The sequence below is a fragment of the Eriocheir sinensis genome, chromosome 8, assembly GCF_024679095.1.
Source record: "Eriocheir sinensis breed Jianghai 21 chromosome 8, ASM2467909v1, whole genome shotgun sequence".
NCBI classification, from domain to species: Eukaryota; Metazoa; Arthropoda; class Malacostraca; order Decapoda; family Varunidae; genus Eriocheir; species Eriocheir sinensis.
This window is the reverse complement of record NC_066516.1, coordinates 14,154,539-14,175,078: the sequence shown is the minus strand read 5'-3', so window position 1 is coordinate 14,175,078 and position 20,540 is coordinate 14,154,539. Positions and strand designations below refer to the sequence as shown.

At 43.4% G+C, this 20,540-nt stretch overlaps 1 protein-coding gene and 1 long non-coding RNA gene across 14 annotated transcripts in view; one reads left to right on the top strand and one right to left on the bottom strand.

Annotated features, from left to right (window-relative positions):
* Positions 1–2,998: 2,998 nt before the first annotated feature.
* Positions 2,999–10,168, top strand: LOC126995575 (uncharacterized). Its single transcript, XR_007750425.1, has 2 exons — positions 2,999–3,214; positions 10,060–10,168. It is a non-coding gene; the product is annotated as an uncharacterized LOC126995575 (long non-coding RNA).
* A 1,099-nt stretch (positions 10,169–11,267) lies between these two features.
* Positions 11,268–20,540, bottom strand: part of LOC126995572 (rho guanine nucleotide exchange factor 4-like) — a 232,256-nt gene continuing 222,983 nt past the window's right edge. For 11 of the 13 annotated variants that reach the window (XM_050855228.1, XM_050855233.1, XM_050855232.1 and 8 more), the window contains 2 exons: positions 18,375–18,442; positions 11,268–17,496 (listed from right to left, as the gene is read on the bottom strand). In XM_050855228.1, the coding sequence (XP_050711185.1) occupies positions 17,290–17,496; positions 18,375–18,442 (275 nt within the window). In that variant the 3' untranslated portion in view covers positions 11,268–17,289. The remainder of the gene's footprint in view (positions 17,497–18,374; positions 18,443–20,540) is intronic. The other 2 variants (XM_050855235.1, XM_050855236.1) reach the window with 1 other exon arrangement.

Here is a 20,540-nt window from a genome sequence, read left to right as displayed (position 1 = left end):
AGACAATCTGGCAACTTTGGTCTCAGTGTCGTAAATCGTCGCGCGTCGCCTCAATGTCCTTTGGAAGCCTTCACTTAATGGCAATACGACTTTAAGCTCTTCTCAGTAAGCATCGTTGGATTTCACTGAGTCTTTTCTTCAGCTGTCTATAGTCTCGCACGTTAAATTTTACCTTCGTACTGTAGGTTACACGTGGCTTTTCCGTCGTGCAGTGATTAACGAGTCTGGCTGTCCGGCCGTTATTTGATGCTCAAGCTATAAAAAAAAAAATAAAAAAATCCAGGTGCAGATTCTCCCTTTTACATCCATTCCTCCTAAATTGTTTCTTACTGCATATCTCAGAGCTTCCTTAACAAAAGACTGGCAACCTGCATTTAGTTTTTCCTTACATGCATGAGTGTGAGTTTCTGAAGTAAGGTGATCTTATAATTATAGTTCATTATCCCCTCAGTGACCTAATGTTAATTAAACTTCATCTTCGTAATGTATTCTCCAGAGCTTCGATCCATTCTTGAAATACAACAAATAACTGACAACCTGCATTCAATTCTTCCTTTCCTTATATATGCGAGTGTGTGTCATGGTGTGTGCATTGGTCCTAATTATAACTGTAAGCATTGTACATTTTCCTCCCAGCGTCGTACCTTGAATCTAATCGTCGTACTTTACTTCCAAATGTCCCTAAACAACATACATGCGCCGGGGAGTCTACATTCAGCTCTTATCTAAGGCATGTAGTGTAGGCGTGTGGGCGGGCGAGCGGAGTCCCGTCAGGTGAGCCTCCCCCAGCGACCCGTTACATGCTTCGGCCCGGAGTATTTTATGGCCGCTGATAACCCGCGAATAGCGTTGTATATTAGTTCCCGACAATGTGGTTTTGAGTCTGAGTTTGAGAGAGAGAGAGAGAGAGAGAGAGAGAGAGAGAGAGAGAGAGAGAGAGAGAGAGAGAGAGAGAGAGAGAACAGATTACGTATATTGAGTTATATTTAAGGATGAATATGAGAGAGAGAGAGAGAGAGAGAGAGAGAGAGAGAGAGAGAGAGAGAGAGAGAGAGAGAGAGAGAGAGAGAGAGAGAGAGAGAGAGAGAGAGAGAGAGAGAGATTTATATGAGAGAGAGAGAGAGAGAGAGAGAGAGAGAGAGAGAGAGAGAGAGAGAGAGAGAGAGAGAGAGAGAGAGAGAGAGAGAGAGAGAGAGAGAGAGAACAGATTACGTATATTGAGTTATATTTAAGGATGAATATGATAGAGAGAGAGAGAGAGAGAGAGAGAGAGAGAGAGAGAGAGAGAGAGAGAGAGAAGAGAGAGAGAGAGAGAGAGAGAGAGAGAGAGAGAGAACAGATTACATATTGAGTTAGAGAGAGATAGAGAGAGAGAGAGAGAGAGAGAGAGAGAGAGAGAGAGAGAGAAAAACCCAAACTACGAAAATGAAATCAGAAAAAGAGAAGGAATGAGATCGAGGGCTTTTGGTGAACTAGTAATCCCGTGAATGGCATCCCGTCACTCTTCCTGAAGAAAAACGCGCATAAACAGCCTGTCCTGCCGGTCCTAACATACCGTTCTGAGATAAAGCTAAGAAGCCCACCAAGAGGAATGGAGAAAAAAATAAGCTGGGTATAACATGAAGAGACAGGAAGTATGAGACAGGACTATATGGATTAAAGATCAGAGAAAGGTCAAAGATATTTCAATGATGATTATTATAGATTAAGAATAAGAAATGGACTTGGGCAGGTGATATCATACGTAGAACAAAATAATAACAGATGAACAACCTAAGTAACAGTGGCAACCCAGAAACTATACCGTAGAAGTCCAGGGCAGAGAGAGAACCAGATGTTTAACAGTAGAAGTGGGATTAGAGCATTTACCGGAGCAGGATGGAGTACTATACATTAATATCAGACAGGTGGAGGACGTTAGGAAAGGCCTTTGTACTTTATATTGCAGTAGATTATATGTTGTTGGTTTGAAGATGATGATAATAATAATGATAATGGTGATGAAAGAGAAGAAGAAAAACGAGAAAAACAAAACAAAGGATTATAAGAAGGAGGAGGAGGAGTAGTAGGCTTTTCCTTACCCCCTAACCATCCCCCTCCCCTCCCTCTTCCCTCCCCCCTCGTCCCCCGCACCCCCCATCTCCCCCCTTCCTGTTCCACGTTCCTCTTCTTCCTAAAAACATATCCGAATGACGTCACCGATAATGTTATTTCCTGTTATTGAGAGAGAGAGAGAGAGAGAGAGAGAGAGAGAGAGAGAGAGAGAGAGAGAGAGAGAGAGAGAGAGAGAGAGAGAGAGAGAAAAGGCACACACAATGGAAATAATAATACTAATGTGACGGTCCGAATGTGAGTGAGAGAGAGGGTATGAAAGTCAGTGAGTGTAAGCGAGTGCGTGAATGAACGAGAGAATGTGAGTAAGTCAGTGAGTGACAGGGTGAGTAAGTGTGAGCGAGTGGGAGCGTAATGAGTGAAAGAGTGAATGAGTGAGGGAGTGAATGGGTGGCTAAGGAATGTAAGTGCGTAAAAGGTTATGAGAAGATAACACGGCGAGCGAATGAGCGAATATATGAACAAGATTTACTGAAATCCCTCATCTCAAAGCCTCGAACCCCCCAAGAAACCAATAACTAGTTAGTTAGGTAGGTAGGGTTTGATTGTAATGCCGAGAGGGAGTCACGTGAAGAAGGGGGAGGAGCTTAGCGAGGAGCAAAGGCGAGAAGGCGAGGGCAAGGAGACCAACGGGCCAGTGAGGAGACGAGCACCACTACAGCCGGAAGGCAGCGAGAGAAACTTGGGATACGCGAGAGAGGGCAGCGAGATACCACAGAGAGCAGACAGAGAAGCGGGCTGGTCAGGCCGAACAAGAGCCGGGAGAAGAGACGTGAAAGCGAAGTTGAGTGAGAGGTGTCCATCTCTCCACTCAGCCCCCCACCCCCCAAAAACTACCCACGGCTTGCTGTGTGATATGGTCTACAGGATGCGAACTTGTACGGCGGTGTAACCTGCCCATCGGCTGCCCTGGTGGCCGTCATAACACTGCCCCAAGCTGCCCCCTACATCACGACCGGCGCCCGCCTCTCGACACCAGGACCGCCCATCACATCGTGGACGTCTCCTGCCGAGCCAGACACTCACGCCAGCTCCTGCCTCTCCTCCTCCAGCAACCAGAGTTAAGCATTATGAGTATTCCCCCCGAATCTCCCTTGTGCAGGTAGCTAGTTAGATTAGAGGCATACAGCCTGTCATTCATTCGTGGTTTGTTTTAGCAGTCCGCTAACCTTTTAAAAATTAAACCAAATGCGTATTAATATAAAGCCTTACTGTGTCATTTGGAGCCTGTTTTCCCGCTCATTTGAGATTACTGAACCCTTACACACGCCCCCCCATAGTGCATTATCACCATCCAGTTTCTTAATATTCTCACAAGTGGTTCACACTGAAATCCTTCCATAATTAATCTCACAACAAGTAACGCCCTTCTGGTCACAAACCTCGGAACGAGTGTTCACTTGTCCTGAGGCCTTACTATCCGCGACCAGCGCTCGGGAATATAGAAGACTACCAAGCTACCACATATCACAACCATAGTGGTCGTCAAAAAGGGATGTAGCGACACCCAAACACCAGACAATAGAAAGAACGCTACATATGGTGGCTTTTGCGGTGGGATTTCCCTGTGAACCATTCTCCCCCCCCTCCCCCCCCTATTAAGGCGGAGTTTGCTAGAAAGTTAATATTGTTTTCCCTGTGAATAATTGATTGTTGCTCGCCCTATTGCTTTGCAGTCTTAATTCTGGGTAAAATCTTTTTTTTTTCTTTTTTTTCCCAGTGTCCATAACACCAGAGGACATGTTCAGAATGGCACTTGTGGGGCATAGCCATATTCCGAGGGAGTTAGAGGTTGAGGAACAAGAAATCCGAATAGATATTTTTCGTGCACCAGGAGCCAAAGCCGGGAATTTCTTTGAGGATGACTGCATTCAGGCAGTATATGAGGAGGAAAGGGAGGAGGTGGAAGGAGCGTGCGCGTATTAAGAGTCTCTCGCAGAGTAATGGAAAGTGGTAGTCTGCAATGGCGCGGTAATTATCACTAGCAAAAAAGTGCTTAACCTCCCTTGCTCATGTGTTCGAAGGTGGTTTAGTTTGAGTTTATGGGTTTTATGTTATTGGTTTGCTTTGATTGTTCTCTACTCTTTAGTAGAGTAAACTGTAAATATTGATACTGAGGGAACTTAGGAAACTTTGACACAATGGAGAAAACTGTAAAGGAAGAGATAGCTGACTTGCTGGGTCCATGGGAAAGTGAACACTGCCCAGACCAACAGCGTGCTGACACTGACCAGGAAGACCCTAGGGCACAAACACCGTCAAAGAAAGAGCCACAAGCGGGTGATACCGTGAAGATGGAAGAACTCGTGGAAGAGTTAGATTTTCTCAAAACATCAATGTTAGAATTAGTGGACCGATTACGTAGAGGCCAAGAAGACACGGTCACTAAACCACTATTCAAACCAAGGGACATAGACATCCTTGAAAGAAGACACTTGAAGGGAGTAGATGGAGGAGGTAGACTAGAGGTATTTCTTTCCCAAATCGAATAGTGCACCCCACGGGGGGGAAGATCGAAAAAGAATAGCTTTGAGTCGGGTAGACGCGGAATTAGCAGTTTATATCCAAAGCACTTTGAAGCATGGCCCGGTTGTGGACTGGGAAGAATTCAAGAAATCACTGATCAAAGAACTAACGGATCAAAGTAAAGGAAAGGTATTCGATGCCTTAAATGATCTAAAATATTCATACGAGGACGATGCGACTGAATTTGTCACCCAACTTAAATGTAAATTCGCCCTCCTGGAGGTAACATCAAACTCAGGATAAATACCAAAGAGAAAAAGTAATTAAGTCAAAGCTGCTAAAAGGAATGTCTCGGGACAGCAGGGAAAGGCTAGAATTATATACAGACAATAACGTGCCCCTTGACACCTTCCTGGAAAAACTAGAAGAGCGACTAGTAGCCCTGTCAAGAAAAAAGGACAATGTCTTTATGGTGAAGGACGATGGTCCTTCAGCTAGTGCATCAGGCACTGGAGTATCACCAGTAACATCCCCGCAGGCTGAATCCTTGGCCGAACCTACCGCCTTAGCCTCCTATCTCGATCGAACCGAGCGCAGACTAGAGCGGTGGGAAAAGCCAAAAGAAACAACCTCGAGAGAGAAGGACATACGTGAACTGCCCGTATTGTAGGTCCACAACACTACGTGGTCATGTTTTAAGACTCTGCTTCCCGGTTCGTGTTTTGATTGTTTGAGGATGAACTGCCGAAGAGGGTACCCTGGTTGTCCAGGGAGGAAGAATTTTCAGACACGGTGACTGGCGCAAGCTAGGTCCCCAATCACAGTCCACATCAAAAGCCATATGCTAGAGGCCCTGCTCGACACTGGTAGCGAAATGTCGCTAATCAAAGTGTGGTGCAACAACTCCATCTTGAGGTAGTTACAGGAAAAACCATCCCGCAAAACCATCCCGCATTTACAGGGTATCACAGGGAAGAAACTCAGAATCCTAGGGCAAACCACTACCTCCATCATAGGCGGTGACAACCAACCTTTAGAGGTACCCCTAGCATCGTACCCGATAATTACTCAGAACCAGCCTTGTTGTTGGGCATGAATGCCCTGGGAAGAGTAACCCTAACCCTTGACCCTAAACAAGATGATTATCTGGAATAATGTCACTTACCCACTTAAATATCATGAACATCGCTACGGGAAGGTGACGCACATAAAGATCCAATCCATTGCCACCAACAAATCTTCCCCGGCCAAAGCTTTCATGAGACTAAGAGCAAAATTAAAATTACCACCTTTCAGTGCCGCTATGAGGGAAATCAAAGTGGATGAAGCACCTGGTACTACCTTGGTGGTTGACCCGGAACATAAGAACGTGCAAGGAGGGTTGCCTCACATTACGGAGGTAACAGAGGAAAAAACTATCTTCCTCCCAATGATCAATAATAGTAAATTAGACTTAACACTACATCAAAGGGTATTCCTGGCACGTTATGAAATAATAAACAGTAACCCTGAAGAGTTTCCGGAGGCAAAATGCTTAAAAACCACGATCAGTGAGTCAATGGGGCCCGAAAATGACGCGGTCCCAGGGGAAATGTCCAGAGGAGACAAATTAAACACCATATTAAGCGAAAGAGATTACTCACTTAGATAAAGAACAGAAATTATTCCAAATAATACGGCACCACGAGTTGGTATTTATGGTAGACAAAAATGAGTTGGGCTTGATAACAGCGTCCCCAGCCCACTTAATGTCGAAAATCTCGTACCATGCAGGGCCCCCATTTATAGATACCCAGAAAAAGCAAAGGAGCTAATAGCAGAGATTATAGAGGACCTAGCGCAGAGACCTAATAGAACCATCTATCGCCGCCTAGTTGTCACCAATAGTTCTGGTCAGTAAACCGTCCGGCGAGAAAAGAATGTGCCTAGATTACCGCAAGGTTAACACCCAGTTAGCAGTGGACATACACACTCTTCCCAAACTAGAGGCACTAGTAGTGTCGGGACAGCAATACTATGCCACCTTAGATATGAAAGATGCATACTATATAGTGCTTTTAGATGAACCAAGCCGGGATTTAACCACATTTACTGAGGGGATTAATCTATACAGATTTAAAAAGTTACCCTTTGGCTTGTCTTGTTCCCCAGCTATTTTTAGTAGACTGTTACAAACCGCCCTTGCACCCCTCTTAAAGGCGGAATGGATAAAGACTTGCTTAGATGACTTGATCATAAGTGCACCCGACTTTAATGCCCTTCTCGGTAGACTCCATAAGACCTTCGAGCACATGGGAGGGGTAGGAATCAAGTTAAACCTATCAAAATGTAACATTGGGCAAAAGGAAGTCAAATTCTTAGGGCATGTAGTCTCTCTGGAAGGATATCGACCAGACCCTAAAAACATCGAAGCAATTGAGAAAATGAAAGCCTCAACAACCGTTAAAGAAACCCGCCGGTTTCTAGGAAAGTGTTCGTTCTACCGACGACACGGAGAACTTCTCTAAACTAGCCGCCCCCTTAACTAACTTAACCCAGAAGCGAGTACAATTTTCATGGTCGCCAGATCGTCAGCAAGCGTTCGAGACACTCGAGGGGAAATTAATAGCTGCCCCCATTCTAGGACGAGCAGATATGACAAAAAATTTAATCTTAGAAACCGATGCCAGCCTCACTCATGTGGGTGCTGTGTTAATGCAGAGGAATTATAATAATCTGCCCAGAGTCATCGGGTATTTCTCGAAAAAGCTTCGTCCGGCAGAAATGAGATTCCACCACCGACAGGGAAGCTTTAACTATAGTATTGGCATGTCGCCAGTTTCACCATTTCCTGTGGGGCACGAAAGTATTTGTGCTGACAGATCACCAACCGCTAGTCTCCATCTTTAGGCAAAAAACTAAATCACCCCGCATGAATCGGTGGAGGGTGAAAGACCCATGAGACCTTGGGGCGGCCAAAGTGAGTTATTTCTGGGGAAAACAAAGTTTAGCCAGCTGCAAATGTAGGAACCAAGGTGGAGGGAGATGAGACAGTATTTAGAGGGAGGATGTATCCCACGCTCAAAATACCCTAGGGCAACCCTCGCACAATTTAACAGAGGATGAAATATTATACTCCACCCGCAGGAAGAAAGACAACACCATATTGTACACCCTGGTAATACCAAATGAATTAAGGCGGCAGGCTCTAGGTTTTGCACAAGAGTCGGGTCATTTAGGTTTTCTCAAATCTGCCCTCAAGGCAGAAGACCATTTTTACTGGCCCAACTTGAGAGCAGATATGAGAGAACCTATTAAAGAATGTATAACTTGTCAGCAACTCAAAACTGCTAGGGGCCTTCAAATGCAATGGCAAGAGCTTCCACCATGTAATAAACCCCTTGAGAGAATTAGTATGGACATGACAGATCTGCACACGAGCAACAGCGGACATAGATATGTCCTGACGCTTATAGATCACTACTCTAGATATGTAAAATTTATAAAGATGAGATCAAGGTTAGCGGAGGAGGTAGTGAAGGGTTTACAAACGTACATGGGAGATTTTGGGGCACCGAAAGTGTTCATAACGGACAATCCGCGCGAGTTCCACGCAACTATTGTCAAAGACCTCTGTACCAGAATGGGCACCCAGTTGGTGTTCAGCACTCCTTACCATCCCCAAGGCAACTCTCAGAACTGATGCACAGAACAATGAAATCAGTCCTAGCTACGTTGTGCCGAGGACACGCACACCGGTGGCCAAAATGTCTCGGACAGTGCCAGACTGTCTTAAACGCGGCAGTGCACGAAACTACCGGGGAGCAACCGTTCTACCTAATGTTCTCTCGTTACGCCACGAAGTGTAAGTGCGCCCTTACCACAAGACGATGATGACTCAGTCATAAAAATCGCGCATGAGGTGGTTAAAGAAACTAATAGGGAGAGCACAAAAGTGGCGAAACAAGGCTAATCGAGGGAGAACTAATCATAGGGTAGAACTTGACAGTTTGGTCTGGGTGAAAAAGGAACAAGGCGAGTCCTCGGTACAGCGGAGGTTGGGAGTGAAGTGGTTAGGTCCGTACAAAGTTAAAGTAATACTTAGGGATCAAGTGCATATGTGCTAGAGAATGTTTTCAATGGAACACAAATACAACGTGCGGCAGAGAAAATCAAACCACACGTAGGGAAAGAACAAATCCTCATCGAACAGGAGGAAGTACTCGTACCACCGGTGGACGACAGTGATGAGGACGAAGTTGAACAACGTCCCACGAGGGAAAGAAGGCCGCCCCGAAGGCTAATAGAGGAAGTTTAGGTAGGCTCCTGGGACAGTTGTGCGGTGCAGGACCGTAATGAACCCTCTTTGTTGCAGTGCAGAGCGGCACTGGGAAATCAATCCCGCATCCAGGGTCAGCGAAACCCGAGGAAGCATGGGGACCCAGAAGAACCTCGTCAACCCCACCAGGAATATCTGGGACGACCTGGGCTCCCTGCAGGAGGTGTGGAGAAGGGGCTGGAAAGGCCCTACCACGCAACTCCGGATGCAAGGAGGTGGGAGGTACACACCTGACACCATACCAGGATGCCGGGTCCTGATGAGACCCAAAGGCACTCTTGCCTATATCATGGAATAATGTTGTACTATATGGTTGGCCGCGATTGAAAACCTTTTTTTTGTGACCCTTGTAAATAATCTAGTAATGTATTTTTTAATGTTTAGTTGGATGTTTTATATAATGTAAGTAAATGTTTTATATGGAGTGAGTAGTAATGTGATTGTTCTTGGACATGTTACCCAGGGGTTCAAGACTGAGCAAGGGATTTCAATCTCAGGAAGGAGGGAGCCGTGTAACGGTCCGAATGTGAGTGAGAGAGGGTATGCAAGTCAGTGAGTAACCGTAAGTGTAAGCGAGTGCGTGAATGAACGAGAGACTGTAAGTCAGGGAGTGACAGGCTGAGTGAGACTAAGTCAGGGAGTGACAGGCTGAGTGAGTGGGAGCGTGAATGAGAGTGAATGGGTGGCTAAGGAATTAAGTGCGTAAAAGGTTATGAGAAGATAACACGGCGAGCGAATGAGCGAGAAAAGGCAGCGAGATACCACAGAGAGCAGACAGAGAAGCGGGTTGGTCAGGCCGAACAAGGGCCGGGAGAAGAGACTTGAAAGTGGAGTTGAGTGAGAGGTGTCAATCTCTCCACTCAGCCCCCCACCCCCCCACCCCACCCGAAAACCACCCACGGCCTGCTGTGTGAGACAGTCTACAGGATGCGAACTTGTACGGCGGTGTTACCTGCCCATCGGCTGCCCTGGTGGCCGTAATAACACTGCCCCAAGCTGCCCCCTACATCACGACCGGCGCCCGCCTCTCCACACCAGGACCGCCCATCACATCGTGGACGTCCCCTGCCGAGCCCGACGCTCAGGCCAGCTCCTGCCTCTCCTCCTCCAGCAACCAGAGCTAAGCATTATGAGTATTCCCCCCCCGAATCTCCCTTGTGCAGGTAGCTAGTTAGATTAGAGGCATACAGCCTGTCATTCATTCGTGGTTTGTTTTAGTACTCCGCTAACCTTTTAAAAATGAAACCAAATACATATTAATATAAAACCTTACTGTGTCATCATTTGGAGCCTGTTTTCCCGCTCATTTGAGATTACTGAACCCTTACACACGCCCCCCCATAGTGCATTATCACCATCCAGTTTCTTAATATTGTCTCACAAGTGGTTCACACGGAAATCCTCCCACCTTCCATAATTAATCCCACAACAAGTAACGCCCTTCTGGTCACATACCTCGGAACGAGTGTTTACTTGTCCTGAGGCCTTACCATCCGGGACCAGCGCTCGGGTATATAGAAGGCTACCACATACCATCACAACCATAGTGGTCGTCAAAAAGGGATGTAGCGACACCCATAAACACCAGACAATAGAAAGAGAACGCTACACTAACAACAATTTTGAGTGGTAATATTTTTTTTGTTCTTAGGAATTTAGTTATATTATATTGTCCATTAATCTTCAGTTTTATAAAATTTAATATAACAGAAGCTTTACTGAACCCTATCTTTTTTAACAGCAGTTTTGTTTTTCTTTATCCAAACTTAGTGAAAGCCTTAAATTAAAAAAGCTTTGTAAGGACGTATAAAAAAAATTACCAGTAGATATCTTAGTAGAAAAAAGTATAAACAAATATTTCTTATCCTTCTATTCTCTCACCACGCTTTTAGCTTCTTTCTCTTCCTCCTCCTTCAGCTTTTTTTCTCCTTTTTCAGCTTTTTCTACTAATCTTCCTACTTTAGCTTTTTCTCTTCCTCCTCCTCCTCTGTAACTTCTTTCTCTCCTTTCCCTCCTCCTCCTTTTTCTTCACTGTTTAGCTTCTCTTCCTCTTCCTCCTTCTTCAGCTTTTTCTCTTCCTCTTTCTCCTCCTTTAGCTTTTTCTTCTACTCATCTTCCTCCTCCAACTTTTTTTCTTCCTCCACCTCCTCCTCCTCCATAACTTCTTTCCACCTCCTCCTCCATAACTTCTTTCTGTTTCTCCACTTTTTTTTTTTATTCTTCACTGTTTAGCTTCTCCTCTTCCTCCTTCTCCCATAGTTTTTTCCTTTTCTTTCTCCTCCTCCTCCCTCAACTTTTTCTCCTTCTCTTTCCTCCTCACTGCTTTAAGGGCTTGGACAGTCTTATATTAGGTGGCTTAATAACACAAGGATGACCACATAGGAAAATTTTTGTATGTACAAATATACAATGAATACATATATTCACATCACTGTACATAATAAGAACAATAATTATTAATAATAATAATAATAATAATAATTGGAATATAAACCTTATACGTATAATATTTACAGGTTTAAAAATCACTTTTCAGGTCTGGTTCATAAAAGGTTCTCTCTCTCTTTGGGCAGGTAATTCTTCCACTTCCTTCCACTCAAGAGAGGAAGATAATATGCAAGGTTAAGTAATAATAAAAAGTAAAAATTGGGAAAGGTTTTACAGGCATCTCTGGAGACGAGAATAAGAACACCAACAATAATAATGGAAACGGTTGTATAAAAAGCAGAAACAACAACAACAACAGCTTTCTTATCAACCTTCACCTCTTTCCAACCTTATTCCTATCAGCGTTTTTTTTATTAACGTTTAGTATCACTTCATTGGTCCAGCTGCTATGCTAACACACACATACACATACACACACACACACACACACACACACACACACACACACACACACACACACACACACCTACCTCTTATGTTCGCTTCCCATGTTTTACCCCTTTCCCTCCTTCCATTCTAGATTCACTATATAACCAACTATATAGTACATCACATCACAATTACTATTATTATCAACAACCTCAACATAACACCAAAAAAGCTAATCATCAGTTTATATATAAATTTATGAAAGCAACAAGATTTCTGCAACTAATTTCATATTCTTTCTGTACAGACACAAAAAGTTTGAATCTTTTGCTGAAGAATGCAAAACTACGTTGATTTTTAATTACTTCTGGTCAAAACTTCTATCGTCTATTAAAACAATTTCTGGGACACATTTCCATCACCTCTGTAGACATCGATCCATAAGGTTTCAATCTTAGATAGACAAATGCAGAACTATGTCGATGTTTGGAGTAATTTTCAAAGCATTTCGTCACTACTTTTTCCACTAACTTCTATCAATACCAAATTTCCGAGACTCCTTTCCATCATCTTTATACAAACATCGATGCGTGAACAGTTTCAATCTTTTATAGACTAATGCAAAAGTGTTGATGTTTGGAGTAATTTGCAAAGCATTTCGTCATTACTTTTCCCACTACGTAACTTCTATCAAAACAAAATTTCTGACTCATTTCATTTAATCTACACAGTCAATGGAAAAACAAATTCACACGTTCATACACCTGAATGCAAAAACAACAATACTTCGATGTTTTAAGTAATTTTTTAAGTAATTTTTGAGGCATTTCATCATCCCATTACACCACTAAAACATATCATCAAAAATCACCATGAAGAGACAGCAATAGTAGTACTTTACACAATCTTTTACCAGTCGTAGATAAACCTTATGAAAGACAGGCACGAGAGAGGAATACGTCCCCAGACATATAAGAACAGCCAAACGTACATGCACACAGACTAACAAACACACAGACAGACGCACGGCATACAGACAGCCAAGGCATGTGTGTCGACCAACAACGAGAATTGGATAAAGGAAACGTATATCAAGTGGTCCACTAATTCAACCGACGGAGTGAGGAAGGTGAGTCGGCGCTCCCTCCCTCCTACTAACACTTCTCCTTCCTACTGACACTGAACACACACAAACACACACCAGGACCGGAAGGCTCACACACACACATGCACACACATCTACACCAGCAAAGAAAATATGTGCTATCTTCTTTATACACAGACACACACACACTGACGTAAACTTTCATGCACAATCCACAAGCACACCAACATGTACGCCACACCAAAATAATTGAGTATACATATTTCTACTGAAAGAACACCAACCAACAAACTCTGTCTGTGTGTGTACATGTGTGTGTGTGTGCTCTCCGTTCGTCACCTGAACGTAAAACAGATGATGAGAACAGAGCGACCTACACTAACCATCCGACCCACTGACTCGTACACTGTTCATGCCCGGCCAATTCAAGATCACATTATAGTTCTGGAAGTAGCAATTCTCTGTTTCTGGCCTGGTGGGGGAGAAGAAAAGTTTAGAGAGGGATGCACGGAACTTGTGGGATAATGAGTTTTGTTTTTTCTTGCTTTTTTCTCATTGTATATAGATTCTCATTATTGACTTTTTAATGGGGAAATATGTTTACTTTTTACTTTCATTGTTCTAAAATTGTTTTTTTTGTGAGTTTTGAGTTACCAGAATTTTTTTTCTCGTACGTTTTTTGTATCTATTCTGAAACTCTTCCATGTTTAAGTTTCACAGTTTCAGTATCAAAATTTTATTTCCACTAACTTTAACTTCAAGGGCATATCCTCTCTGTTTTTGTGCTTCATATCTTAATGGAAACTTTGCAGTGCGTGTCTGTATATTGCAATCAATGAGTGAGACAAAGAACACAGAAGAAAAAAAAAGAAATTTGTGGTGAGCAAAACAAACTGGTCCAGCACACAAGAACAGACTGGAGGGGGAACAGAAACAGGCCTTAATACACCACACAGGCCCTGACCACTACAACACAGGTCCCACAACACACACACACACACACACACACACACACACACGACACAGGCCTTTATCCTCACGTCCATGAAACAAACACACTACACACTGAACTTGCTAGCACTGCCCACGAAGACACAGGCCTGCAACACACACGGCTCCCCTCCACACACAACAGACAAATGGTAAAGAAGACCCACGTGGGGGGGATAAGAAACACTTGGTAATAATGGTGACAATAAACCAGAAAAACACACCTCGTATGTACTAGCAATAAACGGTCCGATACGTCCCCATTTACAGCTACAGTTTTAAGCGTATCGATATAAAACCTTCGCTTTTCCTGGATAAATAGGTTTTGTGCCTGCCGTAAGACACTCGGGATATGGCTGGTGGTGTGGGTTTATACAGGGGGAATAATAATAATGATAATCGTACTACTTCGTGTGTGTGTGATATGAGGGCAAGGCTACACAACGATAATGGTAACGGTGGAAAATTAAGTAGTATATCGACAAAACTAATCAGGGAATTTATACAACTGCTGTCACTGATCAAGGTAAAGAAAGCATAAGTGTGGAGGAGTGTGTGAGGTACGTAACATTACAGAACAGTATTAGTAATTTAGACCTTGGAATAAATGGTACAGTAGCAGCATTATGGTATTAGCCTGGTAGCAGCGGGGATCATGTTTCTTAATGGTACCTCCAAGCGAGAAAAATGAGAGAATCACCCCTCACACAAACCATTTCATAATATATATAAAAGCATTTGTGATCAGATTATGTATCATCTATTTTTTGGGGTTTATATCATGGCACAAAATTGGCCCATCGCTGCTACACGGTACAGCCACAAATTTGGCCCGTCGCTGCTACCGGGTTAAGTAGTTGCAGTAATATATAAAAAACACAACTTAACAGAAACCTGACACTGGAACAAGAGGTAGCATTCACCAAAACTCAAAAAATAATTATAAACCTGAACAGAATAAACCTTGAATATAAATCTTAAATGTGTGCGAGAGTGAGAAATTAACGACCACCATCTGTCACGATTAAAAAGGAACAAGAACACTGTAACTCTGGCAGAGGCATAATAAAGAAATAAATAAATGAAAAAACATGACAGACCACAGTATAAAATTTGGTAAGAAAAACACACGAAAAAACACTGCCACTTTGGTTTGGTTTGGGACACAAGTTATTAGTAGTTATTTATGACGGGAGGAATGAGGGATGGGGAGTGCCGGGGAGGAGGAGGGAGGGCTGAGTGGTCAACTGGGTAAGTGTGTCAAGCCAGGGCAAGACAGTTCAAGCCCCCTTACCACCATGTGACATCAGGAACGCCATCTGGACTTATACCCCACGCCACAACCCTCTACTCCCCACAAAAAAGAGGCAACCCCATATCAACAAAGGTGAAAGCTGAAGCCGTTAAGTTAAGACGAAGAAGAGTATGGTTCGTAACGGAGGAGTACACAACACAGGCCAGGCTACGAGTGGACATTGTGGTTGGTCACTTTGGAGGATGCTGAGGCACGACTGAGTACGTATTTCTGTCCTCCTCTTTGCTCCACGCCGATACTCTGCCACCTTTTTCCGCTCTGTTTTGTCTCTCCCGTTTAGCGATTCTCAGTAACTGTTTCTGTGTGTTGGGGTTACTTTACCGACTTTACTTTCATTATCGACAACTTAAACCGTCCAATTACTAGTTTACACCTTTCATTATTACTCCTTTTCACTATCATCACTCCTCCTCCTCCATCATCACCATCGCAAGATTTCTCCACCTTTCACCATCACTGCTTCTCCTCCACCTCCATCACTAACGCAACACAGTCATCACCATTACTGCCTCTCCTTTTTCATAACACTCCACGACATTTTCAAACAACAGCCAAAGGTAGGTTGACTAGACTGACTCCTGCTTCATCCTTCAGTCAGTTCTCATTCACCCACTCACTGCACAGCCAACACCTCTCTCTCTCTTACTGGAAAAAGAATTACACTACACCCCTGAATTTACTTGGTCAAAGCAATATATGTAGTGCTACGAAGAGACAAGATGCGACTCTCCTACATGCTGCTGGGCTACTCAAACTGAAGTCGCTTGTATAGGTTCGAGATTTTAAAATGACTCCTTTTTTTCAAGTCCTGTTTCTCGTTGGCAAAGCTTATGACCCTTCTTGTGGCGCTGACTAAACTTAACTAAAAGGATGCACCTCTGAAGGGACTGACGAAGTGACGGACCGACTGGCTTTGGTTACAGAGGAGAACGAATGCCATTAACACACACTTCCAAGGCAGACGGACAGACAAAGACGGGTCCGAGAGAAGGTTCAAATAATGATGCCGAGTATATATAATGAGGGTTTCACCGCCACCACTACCACACCAAGATCATCACTACCACCGCTCAAACACGGTAACTTCTTCCACGCTGCTCTGGCCTTCCACTGTCCTTCTCTCCACACACATTCTCATTTGTAAGGTGGAATATCATCTAGTTAGTTGATTCCTTAGATGCTGGCCCTCCACTTTCCATCCCTCCACACCATCATTGTCTTCTCCACACACACCTTCATTTGTAGGGTGGAATGTCCTTTAGTAAATTAATGCAGACCTTCTCAGACTAAGACCTTCCATGTACATCTTGCTCTGTGGGGTACAATGTCAGACCTTCCTAAAACCTTCCACTTTCTCTCCACACACACTTGACTTGCTTGCTTTGTGGGAGTGGATGTCCTTTGGTTAGTTACGGTAATTCAGACCATCCTAAAACCTTCCACTCTCCTCTCCACACACACACACCTTGCTTGCTTTGTGAGGTGGAATGTCATGTATAGTTAGTTGGTTCAGCCGTACAAATGCGACCCGTAAATAGACACACCTGAAGCGCCTTGTTGTTACGTTTGTGAGTGTAACGGACGAGCGAACGAGTGAGTGAGTTCACGGAAAGGTTAAGTAGTGACGCCGGCAGAGACGAGCGCTGTTGTTCTGGTTGTGCTGCCGCTGCTGCTGCTTGCGTTTCTTCTTTGTATGTCATTAGTTTGGCTTTATCTTTTCATGCGTTTTTTTAGTACGAGTTAATGTGCGAGCAGTTCATCTATTTCCTTTTTTTTATTTTCTCTATGCAAGCCAAAAAGCAAACATTAATGACTTACTTTTAGATTTATGTTTTTATTTTCAGGTTTAAAAGCAACCTGAAATTTTTGCTCTATATCCTTCAGTCTAAGCAAGCTGAAACATGACGAAATTTCTTTTAACATCATTCTTCTTTCATTATGTTTTCTTCATACTTTTTTCTATGCATGCAGCAAAGACAAACACCTATGGATACTTTTCCTCCAACTCCCTTTTCCTTAATCCCTCAACACACACAAGCAGGGAAGCTGACGAGCACGCAGATGACTGGCTGACTGAGTGACTGGGAAACAGATCCACAACGCTGGCGACTGGCTGAGTGGGCACAGTGACGAGGCCGTGATGAGTGGGCTTCTCAAACACACCTCTCACTCATGCCACGTAGGGCGAGAGGGAAAGAGAGAGGGACAGATGGGCCGGGTGGGCGAGGGGGTGCCAGACATGTTGCTGGTCGCCCCTTCAGTCCCGCCCCGCCACACACTGCCCCGCCCCTCACACTGGGTGGTGCTGGATTTGCCCCAGGGTGCGTCCGGAGCCCCGACCCTTCTTGTGGCCCCCGAAGCTGAACCACAGACCTGGAAAAAGACCGTCAATGCGTTAGCCACAGACCAAGAACCAGGACATCAACACATATGGTACTGGGGATAAATATGCTAGTCAGGGATGGGAAAAAGGGATATTAAGGTGATTTTAAGTTTAGATGGGCAAAAGGCTGGAAATCAACAGAAGGGATATTTGAAAGGGTATAATTATGCTAGTCAGGGAAGGCAAAAAAAGGAAATAAAGTGATTAAGGTTTTTGGTGAGAATTTTGGCAGGATTTCAACAAGGGTGGCTCTCAGGATGTTTATAACTGGGTATAATTATGCTATTCATGGAGGAGAAAAAGAGAAATTAGAGTGATTTTAAAGTCCACTTCAGACCGTTGAAGCAATAGTGAAAGACCACGAGGCAGGATTTCAACAGGTGGGGAGCTATGAATGTTTAAAACTGTAGATGCAATTCAGGGATGGATAAAAAGGGGTAATTTGGGTGATTTTAAGTTTGGATGAGGCCATTAATGCACCAGTGAAACACCAAGGACCAGGATATCAACAAGAATGGATTTACAGGTGTTGAAAATTGGGTATAAATATGCAATTCAGGGATTAAAAAAAAAGGGCAACAAGGAGAATTTTAAGGTTCAAATAAGACCATTAATGCATCAGTCAAAGATCGAGAGGTAGGATATCAACAGCCAAGGATTTAGGGATGATTGAAACTGGGTACAGCTATGCAATTCAGGGATGGGAATAGAAGGATATTAGGGCAATTTAATTAAGGTTCAGGTGAGATAATTAACATGTCAGCCACAGAGTAAGGGGCAGGCAATCAATAGGCTCAGACTTAAATATGTTTAAGAGTGGGTTTAAATATGTAATTCAGAGATGGGAAAAAAAAAGGGATGTATTTACAGTTATTTTAAGTTTAGTCGAGACCATTAGCCCGGTAGCAGCAGGGATCATGTTTCTTAATGGTCCCTCTAAGCGAGAAAAATGAGAAAAAAATCATCACTCACACAAACCATTTCATAATATATATCAATGCATTTGTGATCAGTTTATGTATTGTCTATTTTTGGGGGTTTATATCATGGCACAAATTTGGCCCGTCGCTGCTACACGGTAAAGCCACAAATTTGGCCCGATGCTGCTACCGGGTTAATGTGTCATGCCACAGCTCAAGGGTCAGGAAATCAATGAGTGAGGTTATGAGAAAGTTTATAGTGATAGAAATATGCACTTTAGGGATGATAAGAAAATAAGTATTAGGGGGATTTCATATTGAGGAGTCAGAATTTATGGTTTACGCAGCTAGGAAACTATAAAAAGAAGTTACACATCCACGATTTTAGTTGATTACACATGCAGACATGCAAGCAAGACACACGGATGCACGGCAAACACAAAACAAAGAATAATGTACAATTCAAAACCGAGAGAGTGACCGTAACCCGAGATTGCATGACCTGAAGGAACAGAAATTACACAGATTTCTGCCTTATACTAAAAAATATTCATCGGTTTTTGTTGAATCGTTCCCTGTTTCTCCGCTCAAAGGATGTTAGTGATACTTCTCCAACCCTTTCCTTCTTTTAGTTTTCCATTTCTGTCTCTCAAAGAATAGATAAGCTTTGTATTAACACCTTGATTGCCTTTCTCAGTACATCAAGGGATAGATAAGCTTACTATTTACATCTGGATTGCCCTCCTAAAACCCTTAACCCGGTAGCAGCGGGGATCATGTTTCTTAATGGTCCCTCAAAGCGAGAAAATGAGAAAAAATCATAACTCACACAAACCATTTCATAATATATATCAAAGCATTTGTGATCAGTTTATGTATCATCTATTTTGGGGGTTTATATCATGGCACAAATTTGGCCCGTCACTGCTACACGGTAAAGCCACAAATTTGGCCCGTCGCTTCTACATGGTAAAGCCACAAATTTGGCCTGTCGCTGCTACACGGTAAAGCCACAAATTTGGTCCATTGCTGCTACCAGGTTAAAGGATATAGAAGCTTTGGCCCATATTCTCAAACACCTTGGGGCTTACACAACCACATTTGATAAGGCTTTCGTCAAGGTTGTTGTGGGTATTTCCATGGGTAGTTTTATGAGCCTAGAGAAATATACTCATGAGAAACCAACTAATCTCCTTTATGGTCTTTGGAAATATTTGTTGTGGGAGCTGAAAGAGTCTGAGAATGTGGGGTCTCGGTATTTACAGTCAGACTGGCCTTCTAGTCCCTCATCTCTTCCAAAGGGGGCTATTACACCGGGGAAATTTTCCATGGATCTTCAGTCAAACCACAATTTCCACTGGCGTGGTTTTAATTTGTTTCTTATTATTGCTGCTGATGATGATCAAGAGTAATACTGTCGTGTTTTGTTGAAATCTATCATTGCTTTGGAAGATCATGGACACGTCAGAAAACCACAGAAATATGAGAACCATGCCAGCGGAAATCGTGGTTTGACTGACGATCCACGGAAAATTTGCCCAGTGTAATAGCTCCTTAAGGGTGGATATTTTCAAATGCCCATAAAGTGTCACCATTGAGTGCCGGGGATTGAACTCATGCCTTTGGAGTAGAAATTAGGGCAGCAAACCAATGGAGCCACTGATTGTGTTCGGTCTCCGACACTCAATGGTGTTACATAATGTTTTTTTCAATGCGTTATTACAGTTTTTCTAATGGTTAACTCGGTAGCAGCGACGGGCCAAATTTGTGGCTTTACCGTGTAGCAGCGACGGGCCAAATTTGTGGCTTTACCGTGTAGCAGCGACGGGCCAAATTTGTGGCTTTACCATGTAGCAGCGACGGGCCAAATTTGTGGCTTTACCGTGTAGCAGCGACGGGCCAAATTTGTGCCATGATATAAACCCCCCAATATAGATGATACATAATCTGATCACAAATGCTTTGATATATATTATGAAATGGTTTGTGTAAGGGGTGATTTTTTCTCATTTTTCTCGCTTGGAGGGACCATTAAGAAACATGATCCCCACTGCTATCGGGTTAAAAGCACCACCACCAAAGTGTGAGGTAAGCCACACACATAAGAATCCATG